The sequence below is a fragment of the Electrona antarctica genome (genome assembly GCF_951216825.1).
Source record: "Electrona antarctica genome assembly, chromosome: 18".
NCBI lineage: Eukaryota > Metazoa > Chordata > Actinopteri > Myctophiformes > Myctophidae > Electrona > Electrona antarctica.
In genome coordinates, this window is record NC_136799.1 from 32,585,754 (window position 1) to 32,606,248 (window position 20,495).

General features: G+C 42.5%; 2 protein-coding genes across 8 annotated transcripts in view; both read left to right on the plus strand.

Moving 5' to 3' along the window:
• Window positions 1-15,633, plus strand: part of eml1 (EMAP like 1) — a 78,639-nt gene extending 63,006 nt beyond the window's left edge. For 5 of the 7 annotated variants that reach the window (XM_079529085.1, XM_079529082.1, XM_079529084.1 and 2 more), the window contains 14 exons: window positions 991-1,101; window positions 1,612-1,707; window positions 2,464-2,598; window positions 3,983-4,082; window positions 5,707-5,858; window positions 7,472-7,597; window positions 7,753-7,884; window positions 8,783-8,850; window positions 9,032-9,120; window positions 9,924-10,021; window positions 10,609-10,696; window positions 12,450-12,545; window positions 12,638-12,768; window positions 13,255-15,633. In XM_079529085.1, coding sequence (XP_079385211.1) covers window positions 991-1,101; window positions 1,612-1,707; window positions 2,464-2,598; window positions 3,983-4,082; window positions 5,707-5,858; window positions 7,472-7,597; window positions 7,753-7,884; window positions 8,783-8,850; window positions 9,032-9,120; window positions 9,924-10,021; window positions 10,609-10,696; window positions 12,450-12,545; window positions 12,638-12,768; window positions 13,255-13,380 — 1,548 coding nt within the window. In that variant the 3' untranslated portion in view covers window positions 13,381-15,633. The remainder of the gene's footprint in view (window positions 1-990; window positions 1,102-1,611; window positions 1,708-2,463; window positions 2,599-3,982; window positions 4,083-5,706; window positions 5,859-7,471; window positions 7,598-7,752; window positions 7,885-8,782; window positions 8,851-9,031; window positions 9,121-9,923; window positions 10,022-10,608; window positions 10,697-12,449; window positions 12,546-12,637; window positions 12,769-13,254) is intronic. The other 2 variants (XM_079529083.1, XM_079529087.1) reach the window with 1 other exon arrangement.
• A 979-nt stretch (window positions 15,634-16,612) lies between these two features.
• evla (Enah/Vasp-like a) overlaps window positions 16,613-20,495 on the plus strand; it is a 63,239-nt gene continuing 59,356 nt past the window's right edge. The window contains exon 1 of the mRNA XM_079528767.1: window positions 16,613-17,005. Coding sequence (XP_079384893.1) covers window positions 17,001-17,005 — 5 coding nt within the window. The 5' untranslated portion in view covers window positions 16,613-17,000. The remainder of the gene's footprint in view (window positions 17,006-20,495) is intronic.

The window sequence follows — 20,495 nt, forward strand, 5'->3', positions numbered from 1 at the left end:
AGAGGTTTGATGTAGAGAAAAAAAAAAGAACAGACATGTTATTGAGCCCTGGGGGACCCAGGTCAACTAAATATATAGGGTTTAACCACTTGTTGTTGAGCGGAGTACCTTAGGGCTGTGTTCACTTGACATTATAGAGTGAAAATGGCTGAAAACCTTTGCTGATCTACAATCACAATGCGATGTAGATCGGTATATCCACAATTATTTTTCCACAAAACCTTTCCACACAATATGGATGCTGGGGTTTAACCCATTTAGACCTGACAGTTTTCTGAAAAACCCATGTTTCTCAAACATTTTCATGTCAAGAAAAAAAAAAAATATCTAATTGGCCACCGACCCCCATCTGAAAATATGTTGTTCCAGGGACCCCATAAGCAAAGATTTGAGTTAAAAACGTTCGCTCTGAAAGTATATTCAAAGGTCAGCTCCATATATGGAGATCTAAGGGTGGCAGGAGGGGCAGTGAGTGTACAGGGTTTGATGAGGTCTGGCCATGGAGCGTGTCTTGAGTGTACAGGGTTTGATGAGGTCAGATCAACATATGGAATGTCAGAACAGGACTGATTGAATGACGGCCATATATGGTGGTCTGACGGACTGACAGGTTTTGCAGGTTTTCATAGTAATCTGTGACCTACCGTCGCAACAATGATAGTGCTGTCAAACATGTCTATGAAGCGATCTATTAAATCTATGAAAAAGTTAAATTTGCAACACAATTTAATACAATATGTAGTGGGTGTCCCTGATTCATTCATTCGAAAGTTGGGGTTGATGTATACGGAGACATAACATTTCAAGCATCGATTTCCAAAATTCATAAAACATGGTACATTGTTTATGAAATGCCATATTATACCAGAAGTACGTGGTCCCACGTGTTTTTAAATCTGTTGCCCACTCTTTAACCAATTACATTACGTTGATGATGTCTCTCAACTATTTTTTATGTACGTGTGCGTGTGATTGTGTGTGTCCTGACAGCAGTTATCTCCTCATGTTCGTGTGTGGGACTCTGTCAGCCTCAACACCCTTCATGTTCTGGGCACAGGTTTCTTTGATCGAGCCTTGGTGTGTCTGGCCTTCTCCAAATCGGTAAGAAAAGAAAAGACCAGAAGGCTGGTTCCTGAATCACAAATGGCTCTCTTCTACTGTATCTGTATTCAGATTTCTTCTGCCGGCTTGTGTTTCTAATGCAGCTACAGTTGGGTGCCACCGATATTGTCCCTTATCATTTGACCCATTTAGGCCTGACCTCAAAATTTTAAAAAATCCTTCTAAATCCTCCAGTTTTCTGAAATAAATATTTTCACGATTTTTCAAAAATAGCAGACCTACAAGCTCGTAGCGCACCACTCGGTGGCGCGCTATGAGCTTGTAGATCTGCTATTTTTCAATAGCTAAATTATAACATAATGTTTAAAGCACCAAAAGGGGTTCCCGCCCCAAAATGGGTTAACTGTCCTTTTGCGCAGATCACGCAAACCTCAGCAAAAAGAAAAGGACAATATCGATGGCCTCCAACTGTATTGTCCTGTTTATAAATGATTGTTTCCAGTCAATGAACACACTGCAAGTGCCTTTGTCTGTGTTATGTCATTTCAGAACGGAGGAAACACGCTTTGCGTCGTAGATGACTCCAATGACCATGTCCTCTCTGTCTGGGACTGGCAGAGAGAAGACAGACTAGCTGAGGTCAAGGTGTGTGTGTGTGTGTGTGTGTGTGTGTGTGTGTGTGTGTGTGTGTGTGTGTGTGTGTGTGTGTGTGTGTGTGTGTGTGTGTGTGTGTGTGTGTGTGTGTGTGTGTGTGTGTGTGTGTGTGTGTGTGTGTGTGTGTGTGTGTGTGTGTGTGTGTGTGTGTGTGTGTGTGTGTGACCATGTCCTCTCTGTCTGGGACTGGCAGAGAGAAGACAGACTAGCTGAGGTTAAGGTGTGTGTGTGTGTAAGTGTCTGTGCAAGTGTCTGTGCACATGCACGTGCTGTACTACAGTACATGTGCATGTTTCTGTCTTTGTGCATGTGTGAGTAAAGAGAAAGAACGATAAAGGTATTAAAAAGCATATAGATGAAAGACATTGTTGCAGCTGCTAACATTTTTCATGTCTCATGTGGCAGTGCTCCAATGAGGCTGTGTTTGCCACAGACTAACATGTTTTATGTCTCATGTGGCAGTGCTCCAATGAGGCTGTGTTTGCCACAGACTAACATGTTTTATGTCTCATGTGGCAGTGCTCCAATGAGGCTGTGTTTGCCACAGACTAACATGTTTTATGTCTCATGTGGCAGTGCTCCAATGAGGCTGTGTTTGCCACAGACTAACATGTTTCATGTCTCATGTGGCAGTGCTCCAATGAGGCTGTGTTTGCCACAGACTAACATGTTTTATGTCTCATGTGGCAGTGCTCCAATGAGGCTGTGTTTGCCACAGACTAACATGTTTCATGTCTCATGTGGCAGTGCTCCAATGAGGCTGTGTTTGCCACAGACTTCCATCCCACAGACAGCAACATCATAGTGACCTGTGGCAAGTCTCATCTCTACTTCTGGAGTTTGGAGAAAGGCATGCTGGTTAAGAAACAAGGGCTGTTTGAGGTACCAAGTCCATTACTTCCATCAACTGTCAGATAATACGTAGATCTTGAACTTAAAGTCATATTGTTTAACTTATCAATTCAAAGTAATTTTTTATATAATCTTTCTTGATTTATCTGTCTTTAAACACTATTTTTATTCATGATTCTGCCCCTGACACTCGCGCCAAAATGGCATAAGCACTGGAAATGTGCCGAACATGTATTTATTTCTGTATTTTGGCATTAATAAATGCAGTTTCTGACAACGTTTTGTTGCATTCCAAATTATCCTTGCACGCTAGGATCCTGTAGTATTCCTTTTTGTGTGTTCCTTCTGTATACACAAACTCTGTAATGCCAGTTACTTGCGAGAGGTGTAAAATTAATGTTACACAGTATGACTTTGTAGTTAAATGTCGACCAATGGCACATTGACACATGGCACATTTGCTAGAACTTGGGTTGTAGAGCTAAGTAATATTAATATTTCTGTTGCTCATTTTCTTTCTGCCAATTTTGACTGCTGGCACCACTGCTTGCATTATACCAATATTGGTGACCTATCAATGTACTGTACTGTATGTCTGTACAACATGAACTTCCGTTAACGTTAAGGGTTAATATAGCATGAATAGCCCTATAGGCTATAGCCTAATAGCCTATAGGGCGACTGTGGCTCAGGGCTCAGGAGGTGGCTCAGGTGGCTCAGGAGGTAGAGCAGGTCGTCCAATGATCCATGGGTCGGCGGTTCGAATCCCGGCTCCTCCTGGCTACATGTCGAAGTGTCCTTGGGCAAGACACTGAACCCCAAATTGCTCCCGATGTGCTGGTTGGTACCTTGCATGGCTTCTGCCGCAATCGGTGTATGAATGTGTGTGTGAATGGGTGAATGTAATGCACAATCTATGTAAAGCGCCTTGGATAAAGGCGCTATATAAATGCACCATTTACCATTTACCATTTATAGCCATTATACTTTCCCCTATCTAAAATAGTACACAGTACAGAAGGGACCACATGCTTCCTGTGTATCCATACACAGTACAGCGGTGACCACACTGCTTCCTGTGTATCCATACACAGTACAGAGGGGACCACACTGCTTCCTGTGTGTCCATAGCAATGATGTGAATTCATTATAACAGAAGACATGCACAGCGAACCAGCTGGACTCTATCAACACCCACACATGTTCGTGTTTACTGTGGCCTGAATGGCCTGAGTAAATAAAGTCTCTCACTCTCTCTCTCTCTCTGTGTGTGCGTGTGCATGTGCGTGTGCGTGCGCGTGCATGTGCGTGTGCGTGTGCGTGCGTGCGCGTGCATGTGCGTGTGCGTCTGCGTGTGTGTGTGTGTGTGTGTGTGTGCGTGTGCGTGTGCGTGTGCATGTGTGTGCACTTACAGAAACAGGAGAAGCCAAAGTTTGTGTTATGCGTGACGTTTGCTGAAAACGGAGATGCCATCACAGGAGACTCCAGTGGCAACATCCTGGTGTGGGGGAAAGGTAGGCCTACTACTATAGAAATGTACAGTATATAACAGACATTTACGCCCACAGCAATGCGGTGGCTTCCATAAGGCTAGCCTTGTTCCCAGCCTTACTCATCTGCGAAGAGAAAAGCCTGGTCAGACTCACAACCTAAGGCAGAGAGTGTTGGGCCGGAACATCCGTGAGACTTATTTCCCCCGGATAAGGTCTTTTTCACCCGATCACAACAGTCGTTTCATTCACGGAGAATGTAAATTGATTTGTAAAGTGTCAACATCATTTCCTTGGGCGGTAATTCCGCCAAAATCCCGCTACTTCCGTTAAACCAGGTCTTGCCCAGCGTGCCATAAGGCAGTCCAAATAGAAATGCAACAGACATTTACACTCTTCCATAAGGTCGTCCAGGCTGCGCAGGGGTAATGTTCCTGCCCATCACCATGGAGACTGAATTGAAATCCCCGTAAATAGTATACCTACAAGCTCACAGCTTGCTTGTATATTGGCTATGTTCAGTGTACGATACCCACGAGCAACTAAGTACAGCATAACTCGGGCTTAATGGTTGGTCAGGATGCCTGTTCAGCAGGGAACTGCTCTAAGCACAGCAGCCTTAATGGAAATAAATTGGGCCTCTTCCTTACTTCCTTGAGTTCCTTCGCATGTCCTCTCATTTATACTAATGACGGCTCTGTTCCATTCTGGTCACAAAAGAGTCTGGGTGCTGGTATTGTGCATGTTGGCTCACAGGAAACACTCTGCTACACCAGTGATTCTCAAAGTTTGGTCCAGGTACCCTGTGGTTCCTTGAGTGTCCGACTACCTTTTTTCACTGAGGAAAGCTAAATAAAAACAAAATTATAACTAATCTATGAAGTGTCATCAGGTCCCCTAACAAAGTAGGTGGCTGGTAAGAGAAGTAGGGCACTTCTGACCTATTTATACTGTATGATATCTACGGGTTCTGTCAGCACACACTGTGTAATGACATTACCCCCAGTATGGTTAAATATAACAGAGCTGAGTGTGTTGGTAAACCTCAGAGTTGTTTGAATGAGAGCTTGTAAGAGAGAAAGACCTGTTAGCATTGTCTTATAAACGGAAGCAAAAAATGTTTCCTCTGATATGAGAGAAAGAGAGAGAAAGAGTTTAGTTTACCGTGTTTACGCGTGCGTGCGTGCGTGTGTGCGTGCGTGCGTGCGTGCGTGCGTGCGTGCGTGCGTGCGTGCGTGCGTGCGCAAATGTACATTCACAATGCATTCTAGCGTTTTACAAGCTCTATAGGTCATGGCTTCTGAAGTCGTCAGGAGGGATGGGGTCAGGGTGGGGTCACACAGGATGGAACTCAGACAGTCTTGTGAGAAGACACTCCTGACCTGAGAGAAGAATCACTGCAGGGTGTCTGTCTGTCTGTCTGTCTGTCTGTCTGTCTGTCTGTCTGTCTGTCTGTCTGTCTGTCTGTCTGTCTGTCTGTCTGTCTGTCTGTCTGTCTGTCTGTCTGTCTGTCTTTCTGTCTTTCTGTCTGTCCTTTCATCCATTGGTCCCTCTGTCTGTCATCCATCTAATTTATTTCCCCCCGACCTTTACATCACTGTCTCCAAATGTAATGTCTGATTATTCCCTGTTGTTCTCGTTCACCCAGGAACAAATCGCATCAGCCAAGTGATCCAAGGAGCCCACGAGGGCAGCATCTTTGCTCTCTGCATGCTGAGGAATGGCACCCTGCTGTCTGGGGGGAAGGACCGCAAGCTCATCTCCTGGGACGGTAACTACCAGCAGATACAAATGGTGGAGGTGAGGAGAGCTCAAGTTCACGTTGATCCCCTAAACTTTAGAATGGACAAAATTAGTTGTGGTCCACTTTACTACCCTAAACCTTTTCTAATCTATGAAATGCTATTAAAAAATGTTTTGAATTTGTATTTAATTCATGAAGTATTGAGAATTTTGGGGGGGGGAATCTTTTTCAAAATGGTGGAAACTAAAGATGTGACCTACAAATAGGTCCCGACCCACTGCTTTTTTTCTGATGTGAGGAGATCAAGAATATAGTGGGGCAAATTACGTTTGATGTCAAACATATTGTTTCACATCATGATGACACATTTGGCTGCATCGGTATATGCAATGTCAAACTGTTGTGAGAAATGCACCGAAGACACATTTTTTTACGGAATAATAGAATTTCTGTAATTTCCCTTCGTTTAATCCATCACTCAACGTTTCAAACAAATGTGATCCTATCGACAAGTTACACGGTCAGAGTATACATTTGGTTTCAGCATTCCATGTATAGGAATATCATAACCAATCAAGGTATTCCAAAGCTGATTTCTTGAAAAGATTTAAACAAAAATGAGCGTGTCATAAAAATGAAGACGTGAAGTGATGTGTGGAGTTTTAGAGGAAACGGTATGGAAATATTCATTTAGGAACTGAACAATGACTCACCAAACGCAACACAAGTGTGGGGTTTTGGATGAAGATGTAGTGTAGGGCCAATTTTAATGATCTAATTATCTATTTATTACACACTTACACACTATATTCTGCTATGTTTTAATATCATTCTAAGTTGTCAGTCTACCGTAGCTTCCTTTAGTGTAGCAAGGCCGACTTTGCATTCCAAGCATTGCATCACAACCTTATTACAGAAGATGAGGCAAGATTGTGCTATGAATGGGGTTTATTGATATACAGTGTTTGAATTGAATTAACGGTATGACTCACATGCCTCATTAACTACAAAGGTTATTGACTGCTGCACAAAAGGTTATATTGTGTTCACTATAGTAAACACTGCTTAGCTGAATTATTGTGGTTTCCTTCAATTGGCTATTTGAATGAAATAATGATAATTGGGGAAATAAGACAAACATAAAAAACTGTATTATTTGTAAAGGTCCAATTGACTTGACTGAATCAGTTGATAGAAGTACTAACTCTGTAGACAACAAATGTCGTATTTTTGGACTTTAAATAGTAGTTTTTTTAAGTTGGTAATGTTTATAAATGTTGGTGAAACAGTACTACATTTTGATTGACCGAAATATTGCTATTGGTCACCAATATGTCACATTATTATTTTTTCTTTCAATCCTATTAAATGCTCTTGGCACTAACCGTAGCATATCATGCTTCTTTTCCTCTCCATCAAAACTGATAAAGATGTCATTTTTGTTTCATGGTTGTTGCGTTTTGTTTTCTTTTGTGCAATTGTTTGTTATGCATTTATTTTTTGTTATGTTTTGTCTGTCTCTGTGTCAATGTCATTTATATAAAAACTGGAAAATGAATAAAGTACAAATCATTAGAAATATATATATATATATATATATATATAGATGTCATGACAATGATTTGCATGAACCCTGTGTAATGAGTGTAATGATTCTGTCCTCCTTCAGGTACCAGAGTTGTTTGGACCGGTTCGCACCGTAACAGAGGGGAGAGGGGAGACTGTGCTCATTGGGACCACTAAGAACTTTGTCTTGCAAGGCAGTTTAGATGGCGAGTTCACTCCTATAACACAGGTACTCCTGCCTCAACAGTCTTATAAATGGTGTAGGACTATACTTTTCTGTTTGCATAGCTTGTATACCATTCTTTTTAAAACTGTGGTGATGAATTATAGGGGGTATATACCGATATCTGTAGTAAATTATGGTAAATAACCTCTCCTCTCCAGGGTCATACTGACGAGTTGTGGGGTCTGGCAGTTCATCCCTGCAAGCCTCAGTTTCTAACCTGCGGCTATGACAGGCAGGTTAGCCTATGGGACTCCAGTTCTCATCAGCCCATCTGGACCAAGAACATGGAAGTAAGTATAGTCAACACTGCCCCCTTGGGACCATTCTGGAAATTGCATGACATGTGGAGAAACCCAGTTCTTGAGGGGCGATAGGCCCTCCCATAGATATTATATGGGCCCTCCTATGTCCAGATGTAGTGTGTGTGTGTGTGTGTGTGTGTGTGTGTGTGTGTGTGTGTGTGTGTGTGTGTGTGTGTGTGTGTGTAAACACAAACTTTGTCCTAACACAAACATTAAATGTTGTTGACAATGAATGGACAATTTTGAGTGTTTGTGTAAACACAAACATTGCGTAACACAAACATTGAAGACGAGGGTGAGGACGCAAATTCTGATTGGCCAGAATGAGATGATGTATGATGATGTACGATGATAAGTGCGCCCCTCACTTCACACAGGTGTGATTTTTAATGAATATCCACAGTTGAAAAGGCCTTGAATCATCTGAGGTAAAGGACAAAAAATAATTAATTCATTTAATATGCCATAGCCAAATATTATGTGGTGTATCACATGAATAAGTTTAGCTTTGTACGGTATGCATTTGGTCCATGTCAGTGTCCCCTTTTTATTGTCAGTCGTGGAAGAAGTTAAAAGGCCTGAGTTCAAAAAGTTACTTGAGTAAGGGTACAAAAGTATTGATCAAAATATACGTAAATATACTGTACCAAAGTAAAAGTGCTCTCATTATGAATGGCCCATTTCACAATTTTTTCAGACAAAGTAACCAGTAACTAAAATAATTGTAGTCAAGTAAAATTTGCAACATTTGCCAAGTATTTTTGTATTCTTTTGTAATTATATACAAAAAGGAAAATAAAAATGAAATATTCACATAAAGTAATGGTTACACTCCACCATTGTTTGTTGTTGACATTAGACATTCTCCACTTCCTGTTTTTGACAGGATGCTGCCCAATCAGCTGGCTTCCACCCATCTGGAGCTGTGGTCGCCATAGGAACACAGATTGGCAGGTGAGGAGGAGATACCATCAACAGTCAACTGGTTCATTCAACCACTCCAGAACGTAGAATCATAAGGTTCTAACTGACGTTCTTGACAGAAATGACTGAATTGGAAATTAACTAAACTACTGCTAAACACATATAAAGACATTATTGTTCACCAGCATGTCTTTACTCTTTGATCCCGCAGGTGGCTAGTACTGGACACTGACACCAAGGACCTGGTTACAGTCCACACAGATGGCAATGAACAGCTCTCTGTCATGCGATATGCACCAGGTGAGTGGAACACTGCCATGACATAATTATACAGTCATAACAGAGTTCCCCTTCTAGGCAGTGGTGAGCTGGGATGGATCAACCCACCAGGTGTGGCATGAACCATTCCACCTGAAGGAATTTCAATTTTGCCGTCCATGGAAATGCCAGTGTCACAAAGTCCCAGATGTTTTTCAGATGGCTCCTACTCTTGCGCAGAGAGGGACGTCTGCAAATGAAAGTAAAGTTCACAGAAAAGAAAAAAGTTAAATATTCCATACATTTTATATCCATTCTCTGCTTGTCCCAACAGAGAGAGGGAATAGAAACGATGCAATACAGATACCGGTGCAGCTAGAGTCTCCTCCTGTGCACTTTCAGCTTACAATAATTGTATTGACATCATTGTCATCCAGTAGATGTCCTACCTATCACCAGGGTGCCTCAATAGAAGAGTAGGCAGGCCACCTCCAACCACTGCATTACCATACAGATTGGTTAAAGCAACATTTTAGTCATTGAAATAAGTGCATGGGTACATCCATTTAACCCATTTAGGCCTGACCTCAAAATTTAAAAAAAAATCTTCTAAATCCTCCAGTTTTCTGAAATAAATATTTGCACGATTTTTTAAAAATAGCAGATCTACAAGCTCGTAGCGCGCCACTCGGTGGCGCGCTATGAGCTTGTAGATCTGCTATTTTCAATAGCTAAATAACATAATCAAAAGGGGTTCCCACCCAAAATGGGTTAACTCTGAGTGTAAAAATGTACCTTTAGGGGAGTATTTTCTTAGCATTCCAGTCACCTGTCTTTTCTTCTAGATGGTAACTTCCTGGCTATTGGCTCCCATGACAACTACATCTACGTCTACGCTGTGGCAGAAAATGGCAGGAAGTACAGCCGGGTGGGCAAGTGTTCGGTGAGTGCCTAATAGCCCTCCTCCTGCTCCCTTGTTTTTAGTTCCCCCTCTCATCAACTATATAATTAGTTCCCTTCTCACCCCTATATTTGGCCTGCGTCTCTCCTGCTCGATCGTGTGTGTGTGTGTGTGTGTGTGTGTGTGTGTGTGTGTGTGTGTGTGTGTGTGTGTGTGTGTGTGTGTGTGTGTGTGTGTGTGTGTGTGTGTGTGTGTGTGTGTGTGTGTGTGTGTGTGTGTGTGTGTGTGTGTGTGTGTGTGTGCGTGCGTGTGCACGTGTGTGCACGTGTAGGGGTGTGTTTGTTGCACTTCCGACACAATGCTGTCACAACAAGCTGACTCGTACAGTTCCATATGTCAAAAATGATGACGACGTTTTTTCCATATATTCCATATATGGGTTATTTGAAGCATACAAAATAGCAGATCTACAAACTCACAGAACATTGTGATTGGCCGTTTTCTGCAAAGTGTAGGGAAAAAAGGAGGGGAGCGAGAATAGACCCCTTTGGGACTGGTCAACAAAGTATATAGCATTTAAATGGTTAATAACACCAGGTCATCCTGCATGACCTATTTCTCTCTCGCAGGGTCACTCTAGTTTCATCACCCATCTGGACTGGTCAGAGGACTCCCAGTATCTGGTGTCAAACTCTGGAGACTATGAAATTCTCTACTGTAAGTATATTCACCCTTCACACAATTGTACAGGCTTAAAGCTACAATCGTAACTTGCATGTCCTCTCCTGGCGGAGAGAACGTAACTGCAACTGTAACACCCAGGATTCAAACCTGGTTCTCCTGTGTGAGAATACAAACATCTACTTCCAGGGGAGTTATTGGCCTTATGAGCTTCAGGAAGGGCTACTTGTCAAGTAAATGTCGTACCCTACACCAGGGGTTCTCAACCTGTGGGTCGGGACCCCCAGGCGGATTCCCACATGATTTTGGGGGTTCCCCAGATGACAGTCAAGTGACTTTTTTTTTATAGAGAAAAGACCATTACTGCATCAAAGATAATCATCAAACTATACTATAAAACTGGTCAACATTGGCCCTATTATAAAATAATATAAGAAAGAAAATAGCCGATCTACAAGTTGTACTTGTACACAATATTTATCTGTGCAACCGAGTTAAACTAAATGAAATGCCTCGACTTCTAAAAGTGCTTCTCAGGGTGAGTTCAAAATAAAAATATTTGGGGGGTCACGGCCTGACAAGGTTGAGAACCACTGCCCTACACCAGGGTCTAAATTTCTCAATGGAAGAGTAGGGAGATCACCTCCAACTACTGCAAATGTGCTAGTTGTATTGTACTAGAAGCTTGCTGCAAGCCTGTGGCGCGCTCATGTCTAACACCACTCGTTGTTGTTGTTTCTCCGTGAATATCGTGTGTCTGAGTGAGACACACACACACACACAGACACACACTCACAAAGCGCACATTTTGAACGAAGGCAGACAGCGATGTGTCTTTGGCCACTGTGTTCCATGCTGGAACTGCAAAAGCTGGGTTGAAAATGCAGAGGTAAAGTGAGTGACGTATCACGGTCACAAAGCAAGTCCCTGGTTCAATTCCATATCAGTTGAATCATTTGGGAGTGACCTGATAGGCAAGTGTATAAGGCTCATACTGTACTGAGTCCCTGGTTCAATTCCATGTCGGTTGAATCATTTGCTGCATGTCATTTCCCTACTCTCTACATGTCATGTGTCTCTCTACTATGAATGCTTAAAAAGGCAACAAAATAAATGAGAGCTTGATTTACCACTGTGTTACCAATCTCTACCAATCACCTAGTTCATACATGGGCAACTGGCGGCCCAGGGGCCACACGCGGCCCCCACCTTCACTTAATGTGGCCCGCAGGTTAATATTGGAATTCTAAACATGCAAAAATGACCCACTTTAATTACTTCAGTCTACTTCATGAGTAGTTTTATTGTCTTTTTATGTCCAATATATTTGCATTTAGGTTCATAAAGTTAACATAAGTATAACTAAATGCATTTGAAATTAAATCAAAATGTTACTTTTCAGGATTCCAATTGAAAACTATCAAGAAAAGAAAATTGGATTTCAATTCAAATATAACAAAAATAGCAGATCTACACGCTCAAAACGTGTCGCAGTGCGGCGCGTTTTTTGCTTGTGGATCTGCTATTTTTGCTACGATAGTGTAATGTGGCCCTCTGGAGTCAGTGTAGTGTGTGTGTATAGTGGCCCTCTCCATCTTCAAAGTTGCCCACCCCTGACCTAGTTCCTACCAACTAAAAGAGCCAGTCTACCATGAAATCATTAGCCGTTTTATTAATCTGTCAATCTGTGTGTGTGTGTGTGTGTGTGTGTGTGTGTGTGTGTGTGTGTGTGTGTGTGTGTGTGTGTGTGTGTGTGTGTGTGTGTGTGTGTGTGTGTGTGTGTCCTCAGGGATACCTTCAGTGTGTAAACAGGTGGTCAGTATGGAGACCACCAGAGACATCACCTGGGCCACCTATACCTGTACTCTAGGCTTCCATGTCTTTGGTAAGTGACAGTTCTTTCTGTGCATGTGTGTGTGTGTCGTCATGATTTCCATGTGTGTGTCCATCCAGTAATCCAGTGCTTGTGTTTCTCAGGGTTGTGGCCTGATGGCTCAGACGGGACAGATATTAACGCTGTCTGCAGGGACAATGGAAAGAACTTTTTGGTCTCTGGAGATGACTTTGGGAAGGTCCACCTCTTCTCATACCCCTGCTCACAGTTCAGGGTAAGATAATGTACACTACCCCAGTGGGACCCCCAAATTCACATTTAATAGCCTGCGGACCCCCATTTCAAAACGATATGCCAGGGACCCCCATAAGAAAGGATTTGTACAGCTCTAGCAGTGATTCTCAGCCATTTTAATTTCAAGGACCCCCAGTTTTACATGCATTAGGCTACGGGCTCCCATTTAATGGCAATTTAATTTCTATTTCTGGGACCCCAATTTATATTCTCAAATCAATGTTAATTTAACGGGTCCATTTAGTTTAGTCCATTTGTACACTCTTTGAGTAACAGACCCATAAGCCGGGGTCCATTTGTTTCCTAACTATCATTAAGTTGGGGACGCCCTGGAACTCCCTCAAGTACCCCTAGGGGGCCCCGAACCAGACTTTGACCAATTTTCTGTGGCCACACAAAATACCCACTCAAACCTGAAAGTAAGTATTTTATGCTTTAAATTATTTGTTTGTTTGTTTTCTTTCAGGCTCCCAGCCATGTGTATGGTGGCCACAGCAGTCATGTGACCAACGTGAACTTCCTATATGATGACGGTTTCCTGGTGTCAACAGGAGGGAAGGATATGAGCGTGATGCAGTGGAGGATAGTCTGAGCATTGAGCAAAATACATGACACAGACACACATACCAATTGGCTAATTAAGTCTTATTTATACTCTGTCGTACAATGGTTTCACTCGCTGAAAAAAGCAGATCTACAGTCAACAATGAGTCGCATCATACAACGGAGTATAAATCAAGCATTACTGCAACTGGGCCTTGAGATGACAGCTGAACTGAAAAGAACTCTATACCACTCAGATGGAGAGAACTGCACTAAACTGAACCGAACCAAACCAAACGTTAACACCCACACGATGGATCACGCATGAACTGAACTGACCTGAAGTCAGATGGCATGAGCTGATCTAAACAGAACAGAAGTGTGACTTGACAGAACCAGGGCCTGTCAGTCCGAAGGATTCTTTCCTCATCTTCACTCGGAACCTAAAGTAAATGATTTGTTGGAGGTGTACATGGTTGTGAGAGGGCTTCACATCCAGAAAGCTAGAATAGTGCTCCACATCACCTTTCACTTGACCTGTCTAAACGTTGCTTACTCACATACTGTAGCCTACATGTCAGCAAAAAACAGCATGAACCACTGTTTAATATGAGACAGAACAAATAAAATGGATCAAATCCACACAGACAGAGAACCAAAGGCTCTAAAGCCAAAATGTATTTGCACAGTGATTTTCACTGTAGGGCCCTGCCATATATGTGCACAGGCACAGCCATGCCATATATTCTGTCCCAAAGAGGATGATTTCCCTAGAATTTATCATAACAAAATCCAATAAAATTGCAGTGAAGTGTTTGAACCAAACAATATTCTGTTTGGCACTAAACAAGCAGTCAGATAGAGTGTTTGGAACAGAACCTGTGTTGAGAGTAATTCAGTGGACAGCACCTATAGACTTTTTAATTTTTAAATTAATAAATGTTTTCTTATTTTGTCTTTAACAACTCAGGAAAGCATTACTGAAGTAGAATTTTAACCTTTCCCCATTTATTAACAACGTTAGAACAAAACTATTTCTGTTCTGAAGACACCGCTCCGCTCCGCCTTTGCAAAAGCAGTGTTATTAACCATACACCATAGTTATGTTGTATTATATTTTTAACCATTGTTCAACTATTGTGATTTATATGTTAAAAACAACTAGTTGTACCTGAATGCGTTTACCAGGCACTTGAAATAGGATCCGGCCAACAGTGGTTTTGGTGAGGATTAATATCTTAGATGCAAAGAGAATAATGGATTCACACATTTTTGTTACAATCATTACATTCGGTACCTTATGCAGCCCCTTAAACGGCAGCAGGCCCAACATTCACGTGATAGGAAAAGTGCTGCCCCAATCAGGTTCCCTGAGGTACTGCACAGTTTTACCAGTGACAAATTATAAGTTATTGAATGCAACATTAGCAATTTAGTTTTTGTCAAAGGCACTATATGGGGACATTGCTACGATTCGTGCTTCCTCATCTTTACAACCAGAAACTGTTTTTCTATTATTTATTGTTCATGGGCTACTACTTCTAATGCCAATTTCACTTTGAGTTTTCTATTTTACTGAAACCCTGTATAGATATAGTTGTGTAAATATAACAATAGGTTTGTAACAGACATGGGCAAAATGTAGATGTATGTATTTGAAATGGTTTCAACTGTTTAAGTATAAACCTGTGACATGCTTGATTTATCTTACCATGCCCTTGCATTGATGTCAAAGCTGAAGTGGAAGGCAAATCAAATCGAGCATTGAGCTGTTCTATGATTATTATGGAGCTGTTTCAAATCTGTATGAGTCTGTAGTCTGCCCATGTTGTAAATATCAGACCATTGCACTGTAACTGTTTACTTGTGTGTGCTCCCAATGCCTCCCATGCTGTGCACTGACAACCGCTGACAAGATAAATATCTTAAAAATGCTCAAGGTTGAACGAGGGATGCCCACGTGTGACACCCTCTGATTTATACTTTGACATACGTACGATGGAGTCTCATGCCAAGAATAGCATTTCTAGAGGTTCACAAACAACATGTCGCAACTTGTGATGCATTGTGAGCTTGTAGATTGGTTATTTTTTGGAGCATAACAAGGCTTCAACTTGATAAAAAATAAAAATACATCAGGCCTATTCACATTATGAACAAGCAAAATCACCACCAAGCAAGCTTTTATTATGGCTTTCAACAAGTCCTAATTCCTCACACAAAAAACATCTATTTAATTTTAAGATAAACAGCAACTCATGATTTAATACTGAAATGCATGAATAAACTTGTTTTAACTTGCTCTTCTAAGCATTTTGATAATTGGGATCAAATAGATTTGAATATGCCATAACAGTGTAACTGTCATGATTTGAATATGTTTAAAATGTTATAATTAAGAGGGTTGCAATGACAGCAAATCATCTGATATTTGATACAGTAGGCCTATTTAAAGTTACCTCTCCAGAGTGACCTTAGTCTTCGTAGATAGTTTTACCACTAAACACTTACAAATATTTATCTGACAGTAAAGGCAACATGGAATGTCTATTGCTCTGTGGCTCTTCATGCTTTTTCTATTCTATGAGTTTTAATATTTCATGATGTTTGTGTGTTGGTGTAGCAGCAGTAGTGGGCTAGCTCCTCAGAGCCTCTGCCAGTCTGCCTGATGACTAATAGGCTACCTCCCTCAATGAAGGGGGGAATTCCCCTTTAGGCTAGTGGTTAAGGTGTTGGCTTTCAACACGGGATACCCAGGTTGGAATCCCGGGCGTTATCACTTCCAAGTCATCCTGCACAGTAAATCATAATAACTGAGGATTTGTGTTGGAGGTTTTCACTTGTGACTACAATGCCTTAAATGTTTTTCCTTATGTTTAAAAATATAAGAAAAAACTAACTAAAATGTAAAGTAACTATAGTTTATTGTCTACTGACGTGTATTGACTATGTGTGTAATTTGTCATAGGTTTGTGACAAAGGTGTTTTCACATTCCTCTGAAGGAGAAAGAGTGTGTCCGTCCTCTTTTCTGATTTATTTTGTGGGGGGGGCATGTTAAACGACATATTAATCATAACAACGTAGAAGGGAGGGGAGTGTATGTATATGTACTATGTACTGTCTACTGTGTGTATGTGTGGGGGGAGGGAGAGAGCTAGGGGGCAGATGGGAGGAGAAAGGAGATGGGGGTGCGTGCATGCGCGCATGCATGCGTCTTCGTCGCTAGTGGGCAGCATTGAGCTGATCCCCGGTCTGTTTAGCACGCCTGTGTAATATTTTCTCAAATCTCCACCTCACCAAAACACTCCGAATGGGAAGAAAATATGGAAACAGCGAGGCGGGCGGGTGACAACCACGCTCCACCGTCTTCAACCGAACCAGAGCATCGCATGAACATGGAATTGGGAATAAGCAACGCACGTGGAGAGAGACAAGGGAGCACAAAGCAGAGAGGACAGAACGCTCGGATTCTCGCATAGCGTCTATCAGAAACACAGACTCAGCCTATAATCATTTTATTCATTTACAATATATGTGCCGGACACGAGGCTGCTGTATCGTACATAGACTATTGTCGCCTACTCGTCTAGATAGACGCTATTCGGAAACGAAGAGGACTTGCTTGATCATTTCATGCCATCATCTCCCATTGAATAGAAGACGGGAAAATGAGGTAAGCAACGGTTAGCTCCATGCGCTCCCTGCTTTGAGCCGACCTACCGCGTCATGTCAGGTCGCAGTATGAACGATGCACCGGGTCCTCCATCCTGGAATCTGCATCCGCAATGTACAGGATTTGATCATTCACAGCGAATATATCGAAACCCATACCATGCACGGTGAAATGTTGTATTTTATTATTGTATTGACGGTTTATTGTGCTCTCGTGAGGACAATACTTTGACCATGATGATCATGCGGACCCACCCACGACGTGCATCTGCCGAATAGACATGGAATATATAGCTTTACGTCCCGGTTGCTTATATAATCAATCACGCATCAATACGACTGTCTTCTCCATATAAATCTATTGTCGTGGATGGACACGCCCATTTTGATTGTATGCAGGATTTAGGTGGGCTAATGTTGTCATGGAAACGACAGCATCACGTTTTTTCTGCACCTGTGAAAATACTCTAGCCTACTTGCTACTTGCGTTGGATGGATGGGGTACCGTTGATGGATGGTGTGTCTGTGTCTATGTGTTGTGGATGGAAGGGAAATTGAATGTTTGGGGGCTTCAGGCACAAATGACCCATCTCAGCATTTCCAGGGGAGGTGTTTATTCCGGTAGTTGCCAGGCAGGTTATCAGACAGACGCACAGAACAGAATGATGCCCGACACACACACACACACACACACACACACACACACACACACACACACACACACACACACACACACACACACACACACACACACACACACACACACACACACACACACACACACACACACACACACACACAGCCAATGGAAAAAGAGGATGTCTTCTGTCCAAATCCTATAAGTCTGTGTTCTAAATCAACCCCAGGCCTATGGATTGAGGTAGTATTTTGAGCCCTTCACTGAGCAGTCTGGTATGCAGAATGCAGTGAGGCCCATATTCTCTCCAGAGAAAAGTATTGTATTCTACTGAGAGAGAGAGAGAGAGAGAGAGAGAGAGAGAGAGAGAGGGAAGAGAGAGTGCTATAATAGGAGCAGTTCTTTCCTTAAAGGCCAAACCGCACCAATGCAACTATTCGCAACTCCTTGTGGCAACATGCAACTACTCGCCGCCATTATCGCCAATGGCGGCGAGTGTTTCTACTCGCCGCCAATGAGTCTCCAATGAGACTTGACCACAGTGTCATGGAATTAGGGATACAGCTGTTATGGTTAAGGTTAGGGTTAGATCAATTATGGTTACGGTTAGGGTAAGGGGTGTGAAATGAATCAGTGCAATGTCCCTAAAGGTTTGCAAATCCAACGTGTGTGTGTGTGTGTGTGTGTGTGTGTGTGTGTGTGTGTGTTCCTGGCAAAGGCCACATTTGTGGGGACAAATGTTGGAAATGTAACCGGATGATTGGGGTCAGCATGTCAAACTTGTGCCAAAATTATTGGTGTCGCCAGTTAGATTTCACTGAAGTTTTATTGGGTTGGAGGTTGGGGCTGAGTTGCCAGGTTTGGGGTTAGGGTCAGGGGATGGATGAATGTAAGTAAAAAGTAATGTCACAAAGGGGGGTGTGTGTGCGTGTGTGTGTGTTTGTGCGTGCGTGTGCGCATGCATGCGTGCGCGTGATAGCCCCTTTGTGGTCGTGCATGTGACCATCTCCCTCAGAGGAAAAGACACATGAGAGAGGGAGAGAAGAGAGTAGACAGTGGAGCCTCAAGGCTCTGTCCTCCCTAATCTGAACAGCTGTGCAGAAAGCTACTGTGCTTTCTGCTTTGCTAAGTGCACTGTAAAATCCCTTTTCCCTAGTGTTCATTCAATCCTGAAGGTGTAAGACATATCATTTAGTGTTGAAGGTCCATTTGGGGTCCATTATTACACCCTCAGTGTTAAATGAATGCTTAGTTACTAGGATCCAAACATCATTCTCATCTGTGCTCACATAATACAACTTATGGAAGTCAAATGATTGAAATACGTTCCTGCATGGCACATTTGTGATTTACATATCTTTCTCCTGTCTGCAAAAGCTCTTTTATGTGTGTGTGTGTGTGTGTGTGTGTGTGTGTGTGTGTGTGTGTGTGTGTGTGTGTGTGTGTGTGTGTGTGTGTGTGTGTGTGTGTGTGTGTGTGTGTGTGTGTGTGTGTGTGTGTGTGTGTGTGTGTGTTTGTGTGCGCGTCTGTGTTTGTGTGCGCGTGCGTGCGCGCGTGCGTGCGTGCGTGCGTGTTCTTGCCAGAGGCTGCTAAGCTCTTTGACTCGGACCCAAAGGGGAAGTCTTAAATCTCCACAAAGCAACAACAAGGTGACTGGTCTTTGCCTTGCAGAAAGACAGAAGATGATCCAAGTCAAAGGCGTGATTTGTTCAGCCCTGTTGCCTCCTTTGCAAACCTATGTGTGTCCCTGTGTATCTGTGTGCATGCATGCATGCATGCATAGTACACACACGATGAACGTACACATATTGATGCGGAGCTAAGCTATTTTTAACCCACAGGCTAACATTGGTCTGTATTTCTATAGCGCCTTTATCCAAAGCGCTTTACAATGTGTGTTACATTTACACACGCACGCGCACAGCCGCACACGCACACATGCGCACGCACGCACACACCACTGAGGGTGGAGGAAATGTTGCAAGACACCAACCAAAAATAGGGACATTAAACATTAAGACAGCGCAGGAAAAGAAAGACAGAGCTCCCTGCCGTGCTGTCAATGTGAGAATGATGTGTGACGTGGTAGTTGTGGTGTGACTCATCATACTGTAGGTGCAGGCTGCGTTGTAGGTCAGCCGGTGGCACATAAAACGCTGAGTTGTGCGTTTGACTGCAGGCTGACTCTGCTGCCCTCGTAACTGATCAGAAATCTGCTCAGCAAGAGCCTGCGTCAGCACAGTCCAGCAGCAGCAGTAGCCCCAACAACGCTATATCAATGTTTCACTTTTAATAACAATAGTACACAAAAACCTTGAGTGTAGTGTATGTGTACTGTACAGCATCATGCCTTCCAATTCCAAATGTGTCTCATCATGGCCTTTGTCCCGGCCTCTCACTTCTAAAGGTTCACTTAAACCTCAAATGTGGACTTACCATGCATATCATGACATGACCTCCTCCATCCCAGAGTTGCATTAACAGGATTTTATTGTGTAAATTGTTCCCTTCATATTTCACACAACCCACCATAGCATCATTACTCATCCTCATGTTGTGACCAGTTTAAAACCATCCTTCCTGTCTATTGATTGAACCCCATCAGGATCCATTTAATAGTGTATCAATTGATCTCATCACACCCAAAGACAACATTGCCTAGCAAGTAGTGGTGGGTATTGCCTGCAACCTCACAGATACGTATCACGATACGAGGCCACGATACGATATATATTCCAAATAATGATGAATATGTAATGTATTTACTACATTACATATTCTGTAGCAAAGGCAAAGCCTTTAAGTATTGCACAAATACAATAAAACACTTAGATCTTTAAATTAAAATAAAAGA